At 40.1% G+C, this 20,714-nt stretch overlaps 2 protein-coding genes across 11 annotated transcripts in view; one reads left to right on the top strand and one right to left on the bottom strand.

Moving 5' to 3' along the window:
* Nucleotides 1–20,714, top strand: part of PTPRD (protein tyrosine phosphatase receptor type D) — a 1,630,925-nt gene that overhangs the window by 1,092,368 nt on the left and 517,843 nt on the right. The gene's annotated exons all lie outside the window — the stretch shown is intronic.
* LOC103347841 (uncharacterized) overlaps nt 1–20,714 on the bottom strand; it is a 73,269-nt gene that overhangs the window by 20,629 nt on the left and 31,926 nt on the right. The window contains exons 2-3 of the mRNA XM_070061235.1: nt 13,936–14,112; nt 8,332–8,402 (exon numbers count right to left, since the gene is read on the bottom strand). Coding sequence (XP_069917336.1) covers nt 8,332–8,402; nt 13,936–14,112 — 248 coding nt within the window. The remainder of the gene's footprint in view (nt 1–8,331; nt 8,403–13,935; nt 14,113–20,714) is intronic.

Here is a 20,714-nt window from a genome sequence, read left to right as displayed (position 1 = left end):
TATTTGAAAGGTGAAGTGACGGAAGGAGAGAGGGTGAGAAGTGGGGTGGGGGAGAGAGATCTTTCTTCCATTTGCTAGTTCAGTCCCCACATGGCTGCAGTGACCAGGGCTGCGCCAAGCCAAAGCCAAGAACTTGGAACTCCATCCATGTCTCCCATGTGGGTGGCAGGAGCCCAAAGCGCAGAAGTTTGCACCATCTTCCGCTGCTTTCTCAGGCACCTTATCAGGGAGCTGACTCAGAAGCACAGCAGCTGGGACTCTGAACTGGCACTCCAGTATGGGTTGTTGGCATTATAGGTGGTGACTTAACCTGTGCCACAATGCCAGCCCCTGTCCTAATTTTATAACTTAAGAAACTAAGTCTACTTAAGTAAGATTAGATCACTTGTGCTTGCTTACTTCTCAAGTGGTCAGTCACCCCATGTAGCTAGCGATCATCATGTAGAACAGTGCTGACATTTTGTCATTGAACCAAGTCGTATTGGATAGCATTGATAAGTGTGATTTCACTGAAACATCATTTGATCTTTTCAAGGTTAAAGATGTAATTGAATTAAGGCCCACCATTAGCATGCTTATAATACCCATTGATCTTCATAGGAAAGAGTGTACCTAGCAGATGTAAGTGAAAGATTCTGTGCTTTAGAAATACTTGCTCAGGGAAGGTGGACTGGCTGCGTATACTCTGCTTTCTGTTGAGAGACAAATGTGCATTCTCTGTGTACCAGCCTGATGTGGGGAAATGCACTTGGATGGAAGTCAGATAAGGAAACAAACTGATTGTTATTAATTGCATCACACCACCTCTCTCAGATTTTTCAGGGAGTCTTCTCTGTTGCTTTCGAAGTGGCCTTGGTCTGTCTCCAGCCATTTTCATTGTGTAGCTCTAAGGGAGGGATTAAGGACTGGCAATATAGTTGAAAGAAAAGGCTCAATATGTGGATTCTGTAATTTAACATCCATACAGAATGTTGTGAGTGTGAGTGGGTATACTATTAGTGGAACGACAGGTGTAGACCTGGTTATCCTAAGAAACTGAATGGGTCGGATGTCCTAAGTGTCATGTGCAGTGCAGAGCGAATGTCTTTGCAACAGGGCCGGTGATTGGGCAGGGCAGGTTGATGAAGGCTGTCCTGGGCATACAGAAGCACTGCTGAACTCCCCATCGGCATCTTTCCTGCTGCCCTTTTTGCTTTATTTTAGTGCTCTTGAATCATGTCTGAGATAAGTCAGTCCCTTGTCACATGTAATTAATGCTGACAAGCACATATCAGAACAACCTGTTAGAAGTCACTGGAAGAAATCTGGGGGCAGATGAGTGACTTCCAGGCTCCACCCTTGGCAATTTGGTGAGAATGAGAGGCAGAGCATTTGAGACAGATCTGAGCTCCATGCTTTGAACCCCCGCCTCTTCATAACTTCCCTGCCTCCTAGGCAAGGGTAAAAGGCTCAGTGTAAGATTTCCGTGGTGGTGTCACAGAATAGCCATGAAAAGGATGGAGGATATTGCCACACAACTGCTACAACCTGGAAATACTAGCACAGCCCATTTCTCCTACCAAGTCTTTTGCTCACAGAACCTGAGATAATTGATCCCAGACACCCTGCTCTGTTCCTCTCACATCCCAAGATTCTGCTGCCTCTCATAGGGAGTACCACAGGTTACAGCATTTTTTGTTGCAGTGGTTATAGTTTGCAGGTAGCATTTTTGGAGGGAGCATTTTTACTATTGTGATTTCAAAATGTTTTAGATATGCTTTAGGGGGCCGGTGCTGCTGCATAGTAGGTAATGGTGGCTGCCTGCAGTGCCAGCATCCTGTATGGGTACTGACTCAAGACCCAGCTGCTCCACTTCCTATCCAGCTCTCTACTATGGCCTGGGAAAGCAGTAGAAGATGGCCCAAGTCCTTGGGCATCTGCACCAACATGGGAGACCTTGAAGAAGCTCCTGGCTCCTGGTTTCCGATTGGCGCAGCTCCGGCCATCGCAGCCATCTGGGGAGTGAACCAGCGAATGGAAGATCAATCTCCCTCTTTGCCTCTGAGTCTACCTCTCTGTAACTCTGCCTTTCAAATAAATAAATAAACCTTTAAAAATTATGCTTTAGAAAGTATGCAGCAATAGTTGGCTATAGTTGGGTGAAGTGGTTTTTTTTTTTCCTTGTTTTGTTTTCAGTGTGGAGACTACATAGGTATGTACCTCAGATTTTATCATGAAAATTAGCAAAACCTGAAGTGTAAGAATCTAAAGTGTGAGAGTTTTTAGAGGCAGTTGGTTGAGAGTACAGTCAGTTTGTATATCAAGCGATGCTTGTGGATTAAAAAAATACAATGTGTGTTGGTGTAAGATTGTATTTATGCAATATGGAAGTACATTTTGGTACATAATAATCTTGTGTTTGTTCAGAACTATAACTATGGACTTTCTACTCCCCACCCCCCAACATTTCTTAATTTAAAAAGAGAGCTTCTTTCTATCTATTTTAAAATAGATTTTTTTTTGAATTTCCTTACCAAAGAGTATTCATGGTAAGGATGGGAGTGCTTGTGTTTGATGTTTTCAGTACCTGTAACAAAGTTGAAAAATAGGAGGTAACTTTTAAAATATATATATGCAGTATATAATATAGTATTTAATATATATATATATATATAAATTCAAGAGGTTGAGAGACACAGAGAAAGAACAGAGAACAGAGAGAGAGATAGGGAGATAGGTAGGCAAGTGAATAGAGCCCTATATGGTAGTTTACTCCTCAGATGCCTGCGTGGGTGAGGCTGGACCAGGCAGAAGCAGATAGCTGGGAACTCAGCTATCCGCCATAGGAGTGGCGGAGACCCAGTTACTTGAAAAATCACTGTTGCTTCCCAGGATATGCATTAGCAAGAAGCTAGAATCAGCGACTGGAGCCATAGACCAAACTCGGGCTCTCCGATATGGAATACAGGCATCAGAATCACTAGGCCAAATGTCATCCCACCACAAGCCCACCCTGGAATGTGTGTTTAGAACCACTAGAGCTTGGGGAAACTCACCTTTTGAAAACTCTTATTTTTCAAGTCTGGACCTTCTAGTGCTGTTCTGTGTTACAATTACAGATCTAAATCTTAATGATCACAGAAATATAAGACAGCCATACATTTTCACCTCAGATTTAATAGTTCATCTCCTCATCCCGATGGCTTATGATGTGTTCTTTGTTATGATACAAAACTAGACATTGTCATCCTAAAAAGGATGCAGGAAACTCAGTTCAGGAGACATGGTGATGTGTCCCTGACTGATCTGTTCTGATAGAAGTGCCGCTTACATAGTTACCATAAAAGATGCAATATCAGAAGCAGTGTTAGTGCTATAGTTAACTGATGGACTCTGTGCCAAAAGGATGGCTGAATCCATTAAAAGGACAGTCATTTTCAGTTATTTAAATATGTGAAAAAAATTGTTCATAATTAGTTTTAAGAAAACGTGATGTATATATCACATACATAGGTAATGAGTATGCATGTGTGTAGTATTTTCAGTTATGTAAGTATATTATATACTAGACTTCAGTGGTGGTTTATGTTCTAGAGGTCAGAAAGGCACAGAAATATGGGGCATCTATTTGTGTTTATCTCTAGAAAGGCACAGAAATATGGGACATCCGTGTTTATCTAACAGTTGATGGAGTAGAAAAGGTAGTACAGTGGGGGTGATTTGAAAGAGCGTGAGCCAGAAATAGTTTTTCGAATGTACTGCTCAAATCCAGTGGCCAAGTAACTACTTTTTTCAGTTTCCTGTATCTGAGTTTTATTCAACCATTTTAAAGTCATAAAAGTAGTATAACTTTGTAGAGAATTAGAATCAGAAAAAAGCCATGATACTTGTCATCTTTGGTGGGAACAGTTGACTGACTGGAGTAAATATTCTGCTCCTTGAGTACTGTCAAGTGAGTGTGCCATGCAGCACTTGTCAGTTAGCATGTTAGTGTAAATTTCTAGTATAAATGCCTGTTTTCACCTTGCCTCATCAGGAATGTTATCTTTAATGACTGCCCAGTATTTCATTAACTGGGTAAGTCTATTTCTGTATTGTTGGACATTAGTCCCCTGCCCACTCTGCATTTCTCCCGCTATTGCAAATACAAGCTTTGAAGAACATTTTAATGGAAATAGCTTTTTCTGTATTTTGTATTATTTCTTTCAGAATCACTATATAGAAGAGACATCACTAGGTCAAAGGGTATGAACATTTCTGTGTCTTTTGAAGTGATTTGTCAAACCAATTTCCAGAAAGGATGTATGTGGTGATGCTGCAACAGTAATGATTGAAGATGGTAGTTTCCCTTGCCCTTAGTTAGTTTGAAAATTGTCATCTTGGCCGGCGCCGTGGCTCACTAGGCTAATCCTCTGCCTTGCGGCACCAGCACATCAGGTTCTAGTCCCGGTCGGGGCGCCAGATTCTGTCCTGGTTGCCCCTCTTCCAGGCCAGCTCTCTGCTGTGGCCAGGGAGTGCAGTGGAGGATGGCCCAAGTGCTTGGGCCCTGCACCCCATGGGAGACCAGGATAAGTACCTGGCTCCTGCCTTCGGATCAGCGCGGTGTGCCAGTCGCAGTGCAGCGCGCCGGCCACGGCGGCCATTGGAGGGTGAACCAACGGCAAAAGGAAGACCTTTCTCTCTCTCTCTCTCTCTCTCTCTCTCTCACTGTCCACTCTGCCTGTCAAAAAACAAACAAAAAAACAAAACAACAAAAAAAATTGTCATCTGAGTTTTTTTGATTCAATAGGCAAAACATAGTTTCGTTAAATTTGAAAAAAAATTATTTATTTATGACATAGAGAGGTGAGAGAAATTCAGAGACAGAAAGAGATAGAAAATGAGCTCCTATCTGCTGGTTCATTCACTGCAAACCCACAACCACCAGGGCTGGGTTGGGGCTGGAGCCAGGAGCTAGGAACTCAATCCAGGTTTTCCTGCATTTGGTCGTAGGAACCCACACACTGCAGGGAGCCATCACTGTTGACTCCCGGGAACTACACTGATGGGAAGCTGGAGTCAGGAGCTGGGAATTGAACCTAGCATTCTAATGTGGCATGCAGGTGTCGCTAGACTAAAGTGTTCACTCCTTCATTGTTTCATTATAAATTTATTTAATTACTAAAGTGATCATTTTCTTTAGGTTTGTTTGCCATATCTCATAGTTACTCCTGTTATGTGATTTGTATCTACATTTCCTTTGCTTAGGAGTTTTCATTCATTAGTTCATGTTCTTTGTGTAGTAAGCATATGGGCTATATTTACAATGCCCCCAGTTTGTTTATTGGTCTTTTGTAATTCTTACCTGCAAACTTTTTATATAGTCAAAATGTTAATGGTCTTTGCCACTGTTAGTTTTCCTATTACATTTCCCGTTAGAAGATCTTTTCCTTTCCTAAAAGTTTCTATTTTTTAAGACCGGCGCCGCGGCTCACTAGGCTAATCCTCCACCTAGCGGCACCGGCACACCGGGTTCTAGTCCCGGTCGGGGCGCCGGATTCTGTCCCGGTTGCCCCTCTTCCAGGCCAGCTGTCTGCTGTGGCCAGGGAGTGCAGTGGAGGATGGCCCAGGTGCTTGGGCCCTGCACCCCATGGGAGACCAGGAAAAGCACCTGGCTCCTGGCTCCTGCCATCGGATCAGCGCAGCGCGCCGGCCGCGGCGGCCATTGGAGGGTGAACCAACGGCAAAGGAAGACCTTTCTCTCTGTCTCTCTCTCTCACTGTCCACTCTGCCTGTCAAAAAAAAAAAGTTTCTATTTTTTAAAGATTTATTTTACTTGAAAGAGTTAGAGAGAGAGAGAGAAAGAGATGTCTTCCATCTGCTGGTTCACTCCCCAGATGGCCACAATAGCCAGAGCTAGGCCATACCGAAGCCAGGAGTCAAGAGCTTCTTCTGGGTCTCCCACATAGATGCAGGGACCCTAGCACTTGGGGCATCTTCTGTTGCTTTCCCAGGAGCATTAGCAAGGAGCTGGATCAGAAGTGGAGCATGTGGAACTTGAACCAGCTCGCATATGGGATGCCAGCATTGCAGGTGGTAGCTTAACTCATTAGACCACAATGCCAGCCCCTCTGCTTACTATTTTATATCTGTTCTTCATTCAAGTGGTTCTCAAATTATTAAATAATCTTGAAATATCAGTATTTTAATTTCTTAATATAAACCAGGTACATTTTTTTTGCCACAAGAATGTCTGAGTGAATCAAATTGTAAATTCACAACCAAGGGTTAAGTGCACATTGATTAAAATAATACTGTCAAACTAAATGACATGTTGTTGAATCAGTAAGTTGTTCTTTGTTTTATTTTTTAAGGATTTTATTACAATATTGGAATAGACTTTAAGTCTCTCATCTTCAATATATAATTCATAAATTATCTTAGGTCCTAAGCTCAGAACACTAATGAAAACATTTTAACATTCCAAAGTGGAAAGGAAAGATAGACTGAAAATTTTGAGGAATTTGATTATATGCTTGGTACATAATCATTTCTTCAGTAGATGTCTTAATATTAAAAGAAAACTTTTTACTTTTAGCTAGGAATACACAATCTAAGAGGAGTATTGGTTTTCAGTGATTAACCAGTAACTCTGGTCCTTTTGAGATGTGCCAAAGGCTCTCTTTCTTTGTGAAATAGAGCGTATCTTGGAGTTTGCTTTGTCAGTGTTCTATTAAACTATCAAAACATTCAAGTTCTACATTTTTGAGCAGTATTTACGCCTGAATTAATTCACAAGTTTCAAGGTCACTAACTTTGATTATATTATTTACCAATTTAGCCATTTCTTAATTTGTATAATAGTGCATATAATGGCATATAAAACTCAAAATTTGCAGAAAAGAGAAATAGTATTTGGACAATGTTGCTTTGAAGTTCATTCATATATTAATCAAACAAGTATTTATATAAGTTCCTTCTGTGTCCCAGACATAGATATAGCCTTGGGGCATGTGCGACAGGCAGCAACAATAAGGTAGTTCCTTATAGTGCATACGTTCTTACATTCTAGTGAGGTGGTCATTGAAAAACAGAGATATAATAAAATGTGCAGTAAATCAGTAGTGAAAAGTACCATGAAGAGCAAAGCATGGCGGGCCATGGGGCTACAACGTGCCTACGTGTAGGGTTTGGTGGAGTCACTGCTGCTTTAAGGGCAGCTGGTCAGCATGGCCTCTGAGACAGTGACTGGGGCAAAAAGGACTCAGTAGAGACCAGTGGGTGCAGTACCCTGAGTCAGGAGTGTGGGGATGGCATCCCTCCACTCTTCTGGAAAGCTAATTTTCTTCTTAGCTCTATTCCCAGAGGCTGCCATTTTAGACCTGTTCCATTCACTCTGCATGCATGCTTCAAATGCAGGGCCAAAGCCATGTGTATCCTCTGAGCTCAACTCTGTGTCCTCTGAGCTCATCTTGGCTCCAGCTGGTGCCCATAAGCCCAGATGATGTTTCACTGGCCACAGAGTTCCTTTCCACACCTGGGCCCTGCTTCTGCTTTAAAGACTTGGATTCTGATGCTTTGGGCACACCTGAATGCCTAGATTCCTGTCTCTCCTGTTTGCTGAGTTTAAGCTAGGGTCCCTGCATGATAGCTGGTGAGTATCTGCTTGATCCTTTCCATGCAGTTGGATTCCCGAGTTCAGCTTTGCTTGTCTGTTTAGGTGAAAACACCAGCCCTGCTGAGAGCTGGTAGCTTGTTCTGAATGACCCCGTGTAAATTCAAGAGTTAACTCATTGAGTTGCCTGCATCAAGCTCCTTTTATTTGCTTTCTTCTCTGTTCTTATTTTATATAGGAAAAATCAGAAATTAGAGTTTCCATGTCTCAGCCAAACGCAGAGAGGGAAGGAGGACCTGATGGGATGTGAGAATTCATTGTCTGGGAGTGTCCACTTTGTTGCATTGGTGTGTCGATGGATTGTGGTTTAGATTAGTGCTGTGTTACTACTTTGGTCCTCAGACAAACCACTACAATGGTAATGAGGAGCCCCTATGTGCCTTTGTAGTACTCATATTGCTGTGAATGCTATTTTTTTTTACATATTTTAAAACCAGAACATGTGTTATGTGACGTTCTCAAGATGAGCAGGGTGCCCTCTTGGTTCAGGTGGTGTTCTTTCATGGAATCCATGCCTGAATCTGCCGTGTACGGTTTTTAGGTGCCTCATCCAAGCAGTCACAGTGGTGTTTTGTTTTAGCCTTGGTACCCCAGTGATACTCACTCTTTATTTAGCAGGGTAGCCAATTTGCCACAGGCTGATTTCTGAAGGTGGTAGGGCTTTGAGCCATAGAGGCACTGCCGTCTCTACGTCTTACTGTAGTACTTTCCAAAAGATGATGTCGTCTTGCTTTGTCATCTCGCTTCCGTGGCCTAAACCAAAACATTGCTGAGAATATTAAATGAGACATGTGTTTAAAGGGTAGTGTGCTTCTCTGGCCTCAGAATCAGCCCTAAAGGCATTCCGATCTGGCTGAAAAGCCCATGAGAGTATTTCAGGCATGGAAAGCCAAGACACTCTGGCAAAAAAAAAAAAAAAAAAAACAACAACAACAACAACAAAAAAAACACCTAAATGAAAGATCTCTGTGAGTGAGATCCCAGTGGAAAGAACAGGTCTTCAAAGAAGGAGGTACCTTTCTCTGAAGGGAGGAGAGAACCTCCACTTTGACTATGACCTTGTCTAAACAAGATAAGAGTCAGAGAACTCAAGGGGCTTCCATAGCCTTGGAAACTCATGACTGGAGCATGGGGAGATTACTGAGGCCATAAAGAAGAGTGTCAATTTGTAAAGTCAACAACAGGAGTCACTGTGCACTCGCTCCTCATGTAGGATCTCTGTCCTTAGCGTGCTGTACATTGAGACTTAATGCTATAACTAGTACTCAAACAGTATATTTCACTTTGTGTTTCTATGGGGGTGCAAACTGTTGAAATCTTTACTTAATGTATACTAAACTGATCTTCTGTAAAAAAAAAAAAAAAAGAAGAAGAAGAAGAAATTATCAATTCCCAACTTGACTCTCACTGGGATTAAACATGACAATAGGTCTGATCTGATTTCATCATCATTTAAAAAATCATCTATTATTTTTCACTTTATATTTCTGTGTGGGAGCAAACTGTTGAAATCTTTACTTAATGTATGCTAAACTGATCTTCTGTATATAAAGAATCGAAAATGAATCTTGATGTGAATGGAAAGGGAGAGGGAGTGGGAGAGGGGAGGGTTGCAGGTGGGAGGGACGTTATGGGGGGAAGCCATTGTAATCCATAAGCTGTACTTTGGAAATTTATATTCATTAAATAAAAGTTAAAAAAAAAATAAAGGGTAGTGTGCTTGACACAGAGGGATGCACAGTATAAATAAAGCAATTTGGGTTAGTATTCATGCTGCTACTATTATTTCCCTTGCCATAATCCATTTTTTTTTTTTTTTTAGGTAAAAGGTTTGTAAGGTGAATGTATGAGCAGAATAATATAAAGTAAATAAAAACAGGCAAATTATAAGAGGTTATGTGCTTAACAAAAGTATTTTGCATAATTAATTTTAAATTATATAAATAGTAGTCTATCATATGAATCACTAAATTTTATATGATATATTTAAATTTTGAAAATAGTAATTTCATTTCAAATATGGAGGCTTTAAAAAAAATCTGTCAACCAAATAATCTGGGCAGACATTTGGGGACACCTGCATCCCATATTGTGGAGTGCCTTGTTTGAGTTGATTTCTCTGCTTCTGACTGGGCTTCCTACTAAGGCACACCCAAGGAAGCAGCAGATGATGGCTCAAGTACTTTGGAGCCTGCCACCCAAGTGGGAGATTATAAAAATGTAGAATTCTACAAGATGTCATCTTATTTTTGAATTTTTAAAAATGTAATTAAGTTATGAAAATGCCTTAGTGTTTAATATATTTATGCATACACTGGTCAATTTTAACAAATGGTACAGAGTCTAGCTAATGTTTTTCTTTTAAGGAGCAGTGGAGTTAGCCAACACCCCTGAAGTAGAGTTGTCTTTCAAAGACTAAATTTCAACACATTTGTTTCTGTCTCTGTTTCTGTCTCTCTCTCTCTCTCTCTCTCTCTCTCTATATATATATATATATGTATGTATACACACACACATACACTTATATTGAATTAGTTTCCATTCAACTTTATAATATGAATTTTAAGAAAGCACCATCCATTGAACAAAGCTTAATTTTTCTCAGTGAAAAATGGGAATTATGTTACCTCCTGAGTATTTGTTGTGTAATCTAGAGGATAATGAGAATTTTTATGTAACATCCACCAAAGTGATAAATGAATACATTGAGATAATTAAATGTTTGCCATTTATAATACATATCTCCATGTTCTGAAGTCAGTTCTTTCTCCATCTTTCTGCCTGTCAGTTTTTGCAGATTAGGCTTATAGATCATCAAAAGTAGGTCTGTTCAGACATCTTACAGAAGTTTAAAAGGTCACATGCTCAAATCAATGATACTAACCTCTTGGGAACTAAGGTGTAGTGGAATACTGTCCAAAAAGGTTAGTTCTTTAGCAAGGTCTTCCTGGACAGTAAGTCAAAAGAGAAAAGCTGTAACCTTTGTATCTCAACCTCTAAACCCCATTTTTTTTTTTCTAGCTTTAAGCTGTGTTGTCATGGTCTCTAAATGAATTAAGTTTTCTGGGGCCCACAGAAAAGATAGTAAGCCAATTGTATTTTTTTTTTATGTGCAAAATAATAAGAAAAAAAGCAGCTGTTAAGCAGCTCTCTTGGATAATGAAAAGTGGATATTAAATTTATGAGAGTTCTAACGTGAAGTGAAAGGTTGCATTTCTTTAAGTTTTTTTTTGTTGTTGTTCTTTATGAGTGTGCATAGGTAACCAGCTTAAGGAAGAGTGAAGTCTTGTGCAATCTGAAAAAAAAAATAATAAGAGTGGGGAGAGAGAGAAGAGGGGGAGGGAGAGACAGAGATTCCAATTTAGAGAAATATTGAATATCCAGCCTTCTTCAGAAATGATTAGTTTCACAGTCGAAAGACTTCATATTTAAAGTAATCCTCTTTGTGAAGTCTTGTGATCCTGCAGTGTGACCATAAACTTAATCAGAATGACTTTGTTAACAAAACACACATAGAGGGTGCAAACACTGGTTAATTTTCTCTTTCTCATAATGTGAAGTATATTGTGGCCTTGTTCAGTCAGGCAATTTTGAAATGTTGTGTGGCTGTTTTGGTAATCGCCATAATTGGCTTTCTCTGTTCTTTATAATTCATTGCCCATTTTCTTCATAATTTTTCCATGTGGAGTGTTATTTGACACAAAACACGATGGCTTTAGCTGCTATTGGTTTTACCTGTGACAACTTTTTTGTCGTTCTGCTTTGGTGGCTACAGAGTACACTGTTAGCTGCTATCGGATTTCACTGTTTTTCTCAAAGCAGTTCTCTATTAAGGTAAATTAAAGGTAGATGAGCTTTGGGGATTACTGAATCAAAGCCCATCATTTTACCACACATTGTTGCTTCAGAATCTTTAAATTATTTAGGTACTGTCTTAATGACCATCAGACATATAGATCATGTATTGCTCTATTTTTTTTTAAATCATAAGCTACTGTTTACACTGAGTGAACATTATAGCCTTTAAAAATTGTACACACTTTTCCTTATTGCCTTTTATCTGTCATGCTGTTGGAATGATTTTACTGGACGCTACTAAAGTAAATTACAGCCTGTACCCATTTCCAACTGTCAGAAAAGCACTAACAGAAAAATAGAATATGGCCTTGATAACACATTGTGATTTAGAAAGCAATTTCTGCGAAATTAGTAGATGTAAATGGTCTTTTGCTATGAGAAACTTTCTCTGAGGTTTTGCAGTGTTTACAATACAGTGGACTTATAAAAGCAATGCAGTGTTGAAATGAATAGCAAAGCATTTTCAGAATGATAAAAATTATTCTTACAGTGGCTAAGACTGATGCATCTTGCCCAGATTTTTTTTTTTCATATTTAGAGATGGTATGTTAGAGTCAGGCAGCCATTATATTTTAAGGAATTTAGTGCATATTTGAAAGAGAATTTAGCAAGCTGTAAATTTTCTCACCTTGCCATTTCTCTTCCTGAATTGACTAGATTTACTGAATGATATTGGGGTTTTCTTTATAATTGTTATTCCGGCCTCTGCATATGTTTTCAGGACTTATTCCTAATGCAGTTTCATGATGGTGTGATAGAAGCAAGCCTAATGTACTTTGCTGCAGAATAAGCAAGATGGTTTTTAATCAACTCAGTGTTAAATGTTGACATTCTCCTAGGATTCAGTAGGTGAGCCTAACTAAGATAATGATCAGAAATGAGAACATCTGAAACAAGTGCAGAAATCGATGCATAGCAGTTTTGGAGGGGAGTCTCTAAGAGGACTCATTTCTCTCTCTCCATTGCTTCTCTTAATTATCAGAAAAACAGAAAACCATATTTTTTGATTTATTAATGGCCTGCGATCTTTGAGCTTATCTGGCTTGTGACATGTTTATGGAGATTAATATGCTGGGTCTGTGGATTTCTTTTCCTTCTCTGCAGCTTTCCCTCCTTTTTTTAAAATTAGATATTTATTTTATTTATTTGAAAGAGTTACACAGAGACAGGAAGATACAAAGAGAGAGAGGGAATCAATCTTCTATCTGCTGATTCACTCTCCAGATGGCCGTAGTGGCCGGGGCTAGAGACCAGTTTTTTCTGGTCTCCTGCATGGGTGCAGGGACCCAAGGACTTGAGCCATCCTCTGCTGCTTTCCCAGGTACATTAGCAGGGAGCAGGAACTGAAGAGGAGCAGCCGGCACTGGAACCGGCGCCCATATGGGTTGCCAGCATTGCAGGTGGTGGCTTAACTTGTTAGGCCACAGCACCAGCCCCAACCCTTCCCTCCTTTGCCTCTTTCCTTCTCCTCCTCCTTGTGGTCTTTCTTACCTTTTGAAAAATAGCCTGGTATTCTGTGAATATCTGCAATTGTTAGGGTGCCAGCAAAAGCTGTGGTCAGAGAGGGTGATGTTCAACAATGAAAGAAGCCATCTGACCGAGCACTTGAACACTGGGCTCTTTCAGAATAGTGTAGATTGAGTCTAGGTACTTTGATTTGAAGTTGTCCCTTTTCTCATTCTTTGTTGGGAATGCACTGTGCACTGTGGATCGACGTGAAGGGCTGGGTAATACAATTGGGGATGCTGTCGACTGTAATGGAACTGCTCTCTGTTCAGCCATGTAGCAGGCAGTGCATTACACAACACAAATGCATTTCTGAAATGTGATTGTGGACTGGTAACGGATGTACACCATGTACACAAAACAGGTCAAATGCTTATAAAAATGTATTGCCCTCCAAAATTTAATTTAAAAGAGTGAGAAAACTTGTTTTGAACCAGCTTACACCTTGTTGTGGGAAGTGTGTAGAGGAGAGTCTTAAGAGTATGTGATTAGATTTAAATTGATTAGGTGGGGTGTCTGAATATTTTGGATGTTATCTAAAAAAGTCCACTTCTTTCCACCAACCTAACCTATTATCTACTCCTGTGTGGGCTAATGAATACGCATTTCCTTAGTTAAAGGGAATCTCTTGTAAAATGATTATCAGTGTGGAAAGGAATGATCCTTAAGATATAGTGGCACCATTTTATTCACAATTTAATATTTAATAAATTCTTCCTGTGCTACTCACATTTTCTGTGGAAGTGCAAAACTGAATCTGCACAGGTTTTATGTTGAAGACCTGAATAATTATCCAGTGTAAGTCAGTTAAATCCAATCCAACTTTGACCTATATGTGCCCTTGGTTGTTGTGAGGATTAACTAAGACAACACATCCAAAGTGTTTAGTCCAGTGATTGACACGCAGTGAAGCATCCAGTAAATGTTATTTGTATTACTGTCATGTGCAGATGTAGATTCTGGGGCTGATGTTGTCACTATCAAGCCCCATGAACCTTGGCAAACAAACACCCTGAGCCCCAGTTTCTTAATCTGCAAAGTGTAGGGGTTGGATTTGCTGATAAGAATGTACTGTTCAAACTTTACAATAAATGATAATACCACCGGGGTAATTTCTATGAAGGCGTCAGTAATAATTAAAGAGAAAGATTGGAATCATCAGCAGTTCACATCTTGGTGCCGCTTGGGGATTTCTCAAGCAATGATTTCACCATCTTTCCTTGAATTGTGGGCACAATTGTGAATATCCTTGCATGCCAATGTCAATGGGCACTTGTTCTGTGTTCTCCTTTTTATTCCCTCAGCCAGTGTCTGCTCCCCTTTAACTGTGTACTGCAGCAGCCACTAGGAAGCTTGAGGCCACCTCATGACCTGGGTGTACACTTTTTTGTGGTGCCCCCGCCTCCTTTTTCCTCATCCCTGACTGAGCTGAAGGAGTATGTGAGTGGGCCTTTGTCCTCACTGTTCCTGTGGTCACAGAGCTCTAATTGCTTTTGAGACACCCTGTCATTTTGTCCAGTTGTTCAAGAATTCAAGTGCATTTTCTACTTTCCTTTCTTGTTTAACCCTTTTTTCTTAATAACAAGATACTTTTCTTTTTCCTACATTTATTTTAATTGATTTGAAAGCCAAAGTGACAGCAGAGAGAGAGGGAGAGACAAAGTAAGAGATCTTCCATCTACTGGTTCGGTCTCCAAATGGAAACTGGGGCTGGGGCTGGGCAAGGCCAAAGCCAGGAGTCTGGAACTCCATCCAGGCCTCCATTGTGGGTGGCAGGAGTCCAAGTACTTGGGCCATCTTCTGCTGATTTCCTGGGTGTATTATCATGGAGCTGAATCGGAAGTAAGCAATCGGGGCTCGAACCAGTTCTCAGATGTGAGATCTGGCATCGCAGGCTGCAGCTTAACCTGTTGTGCCACAATGCTGGCCCCTTCTTTTTTTCTTCCTTTAAAAAGAATTTCTGATTTATTTACTAGAGTAACAGGGTGGGGAAGGTGAGGGAGAAAGAAGGCGAAAGCTTTTCCATCTGGGACTGCCAGGACTTGGCAGTGTTGAAGCCAGGAAGGAGGAGCTCCATCTGGACCTACTATACAGCTAGTAGGGGCCCACACTCTTGTGCTATCATGTGCTGCCTCCCCGGAGCATCAGCAAGAAGCTGATCATCAGCAGAGTAGCCAGGACTTGAAGCAGCATTCTGATAAAGGATGTGTACTTCCCAAGTGTTAGCCTAACCCACTGCCCCACAACCACCCCCCTTCTTAAGAACTAACTTGGAAATACCCCGAAATCTTCAGAGTCTTCTTAAAATTCTCCTTATATCTTCTCATCCTTTTGATTTTTTTCTGTTTTACAAATTAATAATCAAAATATCAATCTCTTTACATTTATGCAAAGCTACATTTTTGAAAGGTAGAAAAAGAGTTAAGAGTTTGGGGTCTGGAAAAACTAAGGTCCTGAACCTTCATCTCACCTCTCTTGTCAAAGCCGTGAGACTTTGGGTAGGTCACTTAATCTGTTTTGCCTCACGTGTTTGTAAAATGAGGATAATAACAGCACTTACTTTTTAGGGATGTTTTAGAACTGAAAAGAGTGAATGTATTTAAAGTAACTAGGGCAGTGTATAACTTAAACATAGTAAGGACTCAAATTTGAACTTTCATAATTAATTTGAGTTTGTGGACGTATTACCCAGAAAATGTTTTGTCTCAGCTACATTATAACTTTTAACCAAGTTATATAGTTTATTAAGAAATCTCATACCAGTAATATTATTTAACTTTCCTGATAAATTATAGAGACATTATTGTTATTTCCATTTTACAGATTATTAAAGTGAAAATCAAGGAAGTCAGCCATTTGCTGAAGTTAAGGCAAGTTAGTGGTAGACTGAAACTGTTGGAAGCAGTGGTCTCTATGGATGATTCATTACCCAGTGCTATCAGAATATTTTTTTTTTTTTTGCTATCAGAATATTTTATAAATGAGCGTATTTCTAGAGGGATTTGCATTAAGCGTAGCACTTATTTCTTCCTAAGTGTTCAAGAGGTAGTTGTTCCATTTCAGGTGGGCAAATGCTTGTGAGCAACTCAGGTATATATCTGGCATTGACCGTGGGAAAAGTATAATTCACCAAGAAACTGCAGTCAGTATGATGTTTGTTATAATAAAACTTCTTACTGGGTTATAAGGACCTCCAAAAAATGCCCCTCTGATCATTTTTAAGAGAAATTGCAAACCGGAAAGCTATGCAACAGTGAAAAAAAATGAACTAATACATGCACAAAATTGATGAATCTCAGGGCTGGTGCCGTGGCTCACTTGGTTGGTCCTCTGCCTGCGGTGCCGGCATCCCATATGGGCATCGGGTTCTAGTCCCGGCTGCTCCTCTTTCAGTCCAACTTTCTGCTATGGCCTGGGAGGGCGGTGGAGGATGATGGCCCAGGTGCTTGGGCCCTTGCACCCGCATGGGAGACCAGGAGAAGGCGCCTGGCTCCTGGCTTTGGATCAGCGCAACACCGGCTGTGGCGGCCATTTGGGGAGTGAACCAACGGAGGGGGGACCTTTCTCTCTTCTCTGTCTTTCACTGTCTAGATATATTTGTCAAATAAATAGAAAAAATTGATGAATCTCAAAAACATTACTGTGAGAAACAATCTAGAAAAAAGGTGTATATGTTGCATGATTCCCTTTATTTGAAATTTAAAATGGGTAAAAGCTAGTCTATAGTGAGAAAAATCATGACAGTGGCTACTTTGGTAAAAGGGAAGTGAGAGGAGAGGAGTGTGAATGGATGAGTATATGAGGAAGTTTTCTGGGGTGGAGGAAATGTTCTGTATCTTTCATAAGGGTGTGGTTTACATGCACATATATATTTGTAAAAACATCAAATTCACATAAACTCTTGGCAGTTTGCTATATAAATCTTGCTTCTGTTTTTTATAATGTGAAAAAATAATTTACATGAACAATTGAGAAAACATTAATGATTATTCATTCAGTATGTTAATCTGTCAACAAGTAAATGTAAAATAGACACCCTTGGAAAACACCATTGCTGATAGTATGCAAAGTGTTTCCAAGAATATTTGTTTTCTTTGCAGGTGCATTGTTTGGAACACTCTGGCCCACATAGGTGGGGAAGTTGAACACACTGAGTTATTTAAAAAAAAATAGAAAAAGCTCCATGGCTTGAGCTGTCTGAGTTTACTTGAGGATAGAATGTCACACATTTTATATGGCACATTTAATTTTACTCTGTTGCAAAGGTTAAAGCTTTACAGTGAATCCAGTTCCCTTATTACATTTTGATAACTAGTTCTGCAGCTGGATGTCAGTTCTAGAGCAACTCTGTTTACCCCATAGTAATTTGAGTGTCTGACTCTCTAGAAGTACTACTGACAAACAGACCATTGTAGCCTACTAGGACCACTGTAACAGAATGCTATAAATGAGGTGACTTAAACAGCAGGTCATTTCTCACTGTTATGAAGGCTGTTCAGCGAAGATCAAGATGCTAGTCTCTTGAGTGCTGTCTCCTGGCCTACAGAAAGATTCCCTCTTGGTGTGTCCTCACGGTGGAGAGAGAAGCTGGCTGTGTTGTGCCTCTTCTTATAAGGCATTCATGCATTCGAGAGGGCTCCACGCTCATGACCTAACTACTTCCCCAAGGCCTGCCTCCAAATACCACCACACTGGGGATTAGGGCTTCAACATAGGACTTTAGAGGGATACAGGTATTCAGTTCCCAGCATATACCCATGTTAATTCAGAAATCTTTTAACTATCACCAGGCTCAAGGCAATAAGCCCTTTGAAGTTAGAAATGGTTCGTTTTCCACTATACCTGTGTGCTTCATGATCAGTGCATCAAACTTCATCTGTGGGCTGAGTAGCCAAAAGACCTTCCTGGGATTTACTTCTTTTGTTAATGATAGAAACACTAGCAAAATACATCAAACAGTGCCCAACACATTATTGAATATATTATTATCTGATTATTTTGAGGGGGGTGATAAGTGCTAATTAAATGTGCTTCGGGATATTGTACTAATAATTATGAAAATGTAGATATTTCAAGGAAGATGCTCTTCCACATAATATCAGGCCTATTATTTTAAATGAATACTATTGAAGTTCATTTAGCTATGGCTTAATTGGATTAGATCCATGTATAGTTTAATTCAAAAATTTTAATAACCTCTGGAGAATAAGAATAAATCTTTGAGTGATGGGATATGATAAATTCTATAGGTTAAATGCATGCTCTGCTTTGAAATGTAAATGGTGAGGTGATTTACATTGTAGAGTCTGGGAGGCAAATAGGAATTTGGTTACTTTTTTGTGAAAGAAAATTAAAATCCCCTTAATATCAGATAGACTGGATTGAACCATTAATTCATTCATCATAGATTTTGCTTTGTTTGGAGGATTGAAATTTGAATTGAAAATTATCCTTAATCAACTTACTTTGCTAGTGGAGATGGAAAGGAGAAAAGATTTTTATAGGAATTTAGTGTGGCAACATTTTAGTAGAAGTACAATGAACCTATGGAAGAGGAAGTACTCAGCTGTGTGTGTGTGTGTGTGTGTGTGTGTGAGGAGATATCAGGGTTTCATATGAAGAGTGAATAGATATCTGATTTAACCAAGAGCAAAATAATACTGGAGTTGGAAGGATGCCCAGGAAGCATGCCCAGTGAGTATCCTTGAGGCCTTTTAAAGGGATAATGGGAGCATGAGTGTGGAGAACCAGAAGTAGTAGTCAGGGACCAGATCATGCAGAAATTTGAATTTTGGTATCTGTGATGTTGTCTATGTGCCAGGCGCTATGCTAGGCACAGGACATTTACTAGTGATCCAAAGATCCTTACCATTGTAGAGCTCAGCATCCAGCAGGAGAGTCAAATAATAGATAAATATGCAATTGCAAGTTGGTTAAGAGCTATGATAGGGAATAAAAGGTGATGTCTACCCTCTTAGGATTCTGGTCTTGTAATTCTCTTTGTGGAAGCAACATGTGAATAGATATCTGAAACACGAGAAGTAATGAGCTGGCAGTGAGTGGTGGCTATTGCATGTATGAAGGACAGAGACAGGAAATAACTTTTTGATAACTGAAAGGAGACCAGCAAGGCCTGGAGGGTTGTACACTGGAAAAGTCAAAAATGATTAAGATTGGAAAGAGCTGGTGAGGAGGTTTGATGGCTTGGAGCCTTGTGGGCCTTAGTAATGAGATTGGATTTCATTGAAGTCACAATGAGAGATTGTGGGAAGAGTTGTAGGCAGAAGAGTGACACATTGAATTTTGTTTTTAAAAGATTCCTCTGGCTGCAGTGTGGAGAATGGATTGAGAAGTAACAAGAGGAGAATTAGGAAAACCATTTAGGAAGCTATTGTAGGTAGTACTGATGAGAAATGGGAGTGCCAAGGGAGACAAGATTTCTGAATGGTTGGACAGGGGCACATGAAAGAGCAGAAGGGTTAGGAAAGATAGACTCTTGTTTCGAAAAGGTGTAATTTGCTGAGTCTGGGGAAAAGTGGCAATTGAATATACTGGAGGATGGGGAAATCAGTTTGGGAATCTTTGATTTTAAGAGCATTATGGAATATCCAGAAAGACAGGGGGACTTCCTACTGTATGATTATGAAGCTTAAAGGCATGAAAGCCATTCAGATAACAGTTTGAGGGGGTGAATATTTGGCCTCTTAAGACATCAGTTAAGATGTCCATGTCCCACATTGAAGTTCCTGGGTCTGATATTCAGCTCTGGCTCCTGACTCCAGTTTTCTGCTACTGCAGACCCTGGAGGCGGCGGTGATCGCTCAAGTAAATAGATACCTACTACTCACATGTGATATCTGGGTTGAATTCCATGCTTCTGACTTTGGCCCCATCCCAGCTGTAACCATTGTAGGCATTTGAGGAGTGAACCATTGGATGGGAGCTCGCTCTCGCGTGCGCTCTTTCTCTCTCTCTCCCTCTCCCTCCCCCCCCCAATACATTTATTTATTTATTTATTTAAATGGTGGACCGTTTTTAAGAGGTGGACCATTGAGTAGGATGGAAAGAGAATGCTCTATTAAATATCTTGCTAGAGCATCTGCCCTTTCTTCAGCTGTAGATGAGAGACCATCAAAGGATTTCATGTAGAAGACTGAACTGACTGCAAGTGTTTTGCAGAAAGATCACAAGGCAGGCTGTGTGAATATTGGGATTAGTTTGAGGAGCAGAAATCTGTTCATCTTTTCTGTTCCCAATCTATTAAATTGTTTTAGCTTCAAGAACTGACTGCATGCTTGTATTAATATTTGGGAAAAGGGGGATATGTTGTTTAACAGAACTGTTTTCAAGTTCTATTCTGTTGTCAGCTGCAGGACCTCAAGCAAATCGCTTGACCTCATCAGCTTTGGTTTCCTTGTGTGTACTATGGGGATAAAAAAGTAGCCCCCACTGAGGACTATGCAGATTAATGCAAAGCACACATAAGTCCTTGGTAATGTTACTTATTATTGATACTATATTTTCAAGCATTTACATGTACCTTTCATAATGGGTTTGTCTCAGTAAGTCATTGCACTTCTCTTGTCCCATGTGGCAATATTTTAACATTAGCCTTCAATAACCATGTCTTTAACCTTCCAACCAAGGTATAACTGTAACAATTCTACTCTCTCTGGGAGAATTTCCAGATTGTAGTGAGCGCCTGGCTGTGCACAAT

The sequence above is a fragment of the Oryctolagus cuniculus genome, chromosome 1 (genome assembly GCF_964237555.1).
Source record: "Oryctolagus cuniculus chromosome 1, mOryCun1.1, whole genome shotgun sequence".
Lineage (NCBI taxonomy): Eukaryota > Metazoa > Chordata > Mammalia > Lagomorpha > Leporidae > Oryctolagus > Oryctolagus cuniculus.
The sequence above is the reverse complement of the archived record's forward strand: the minus strand, read 5'-3'. Positions and strand labels throughout refer to the sequence as shown.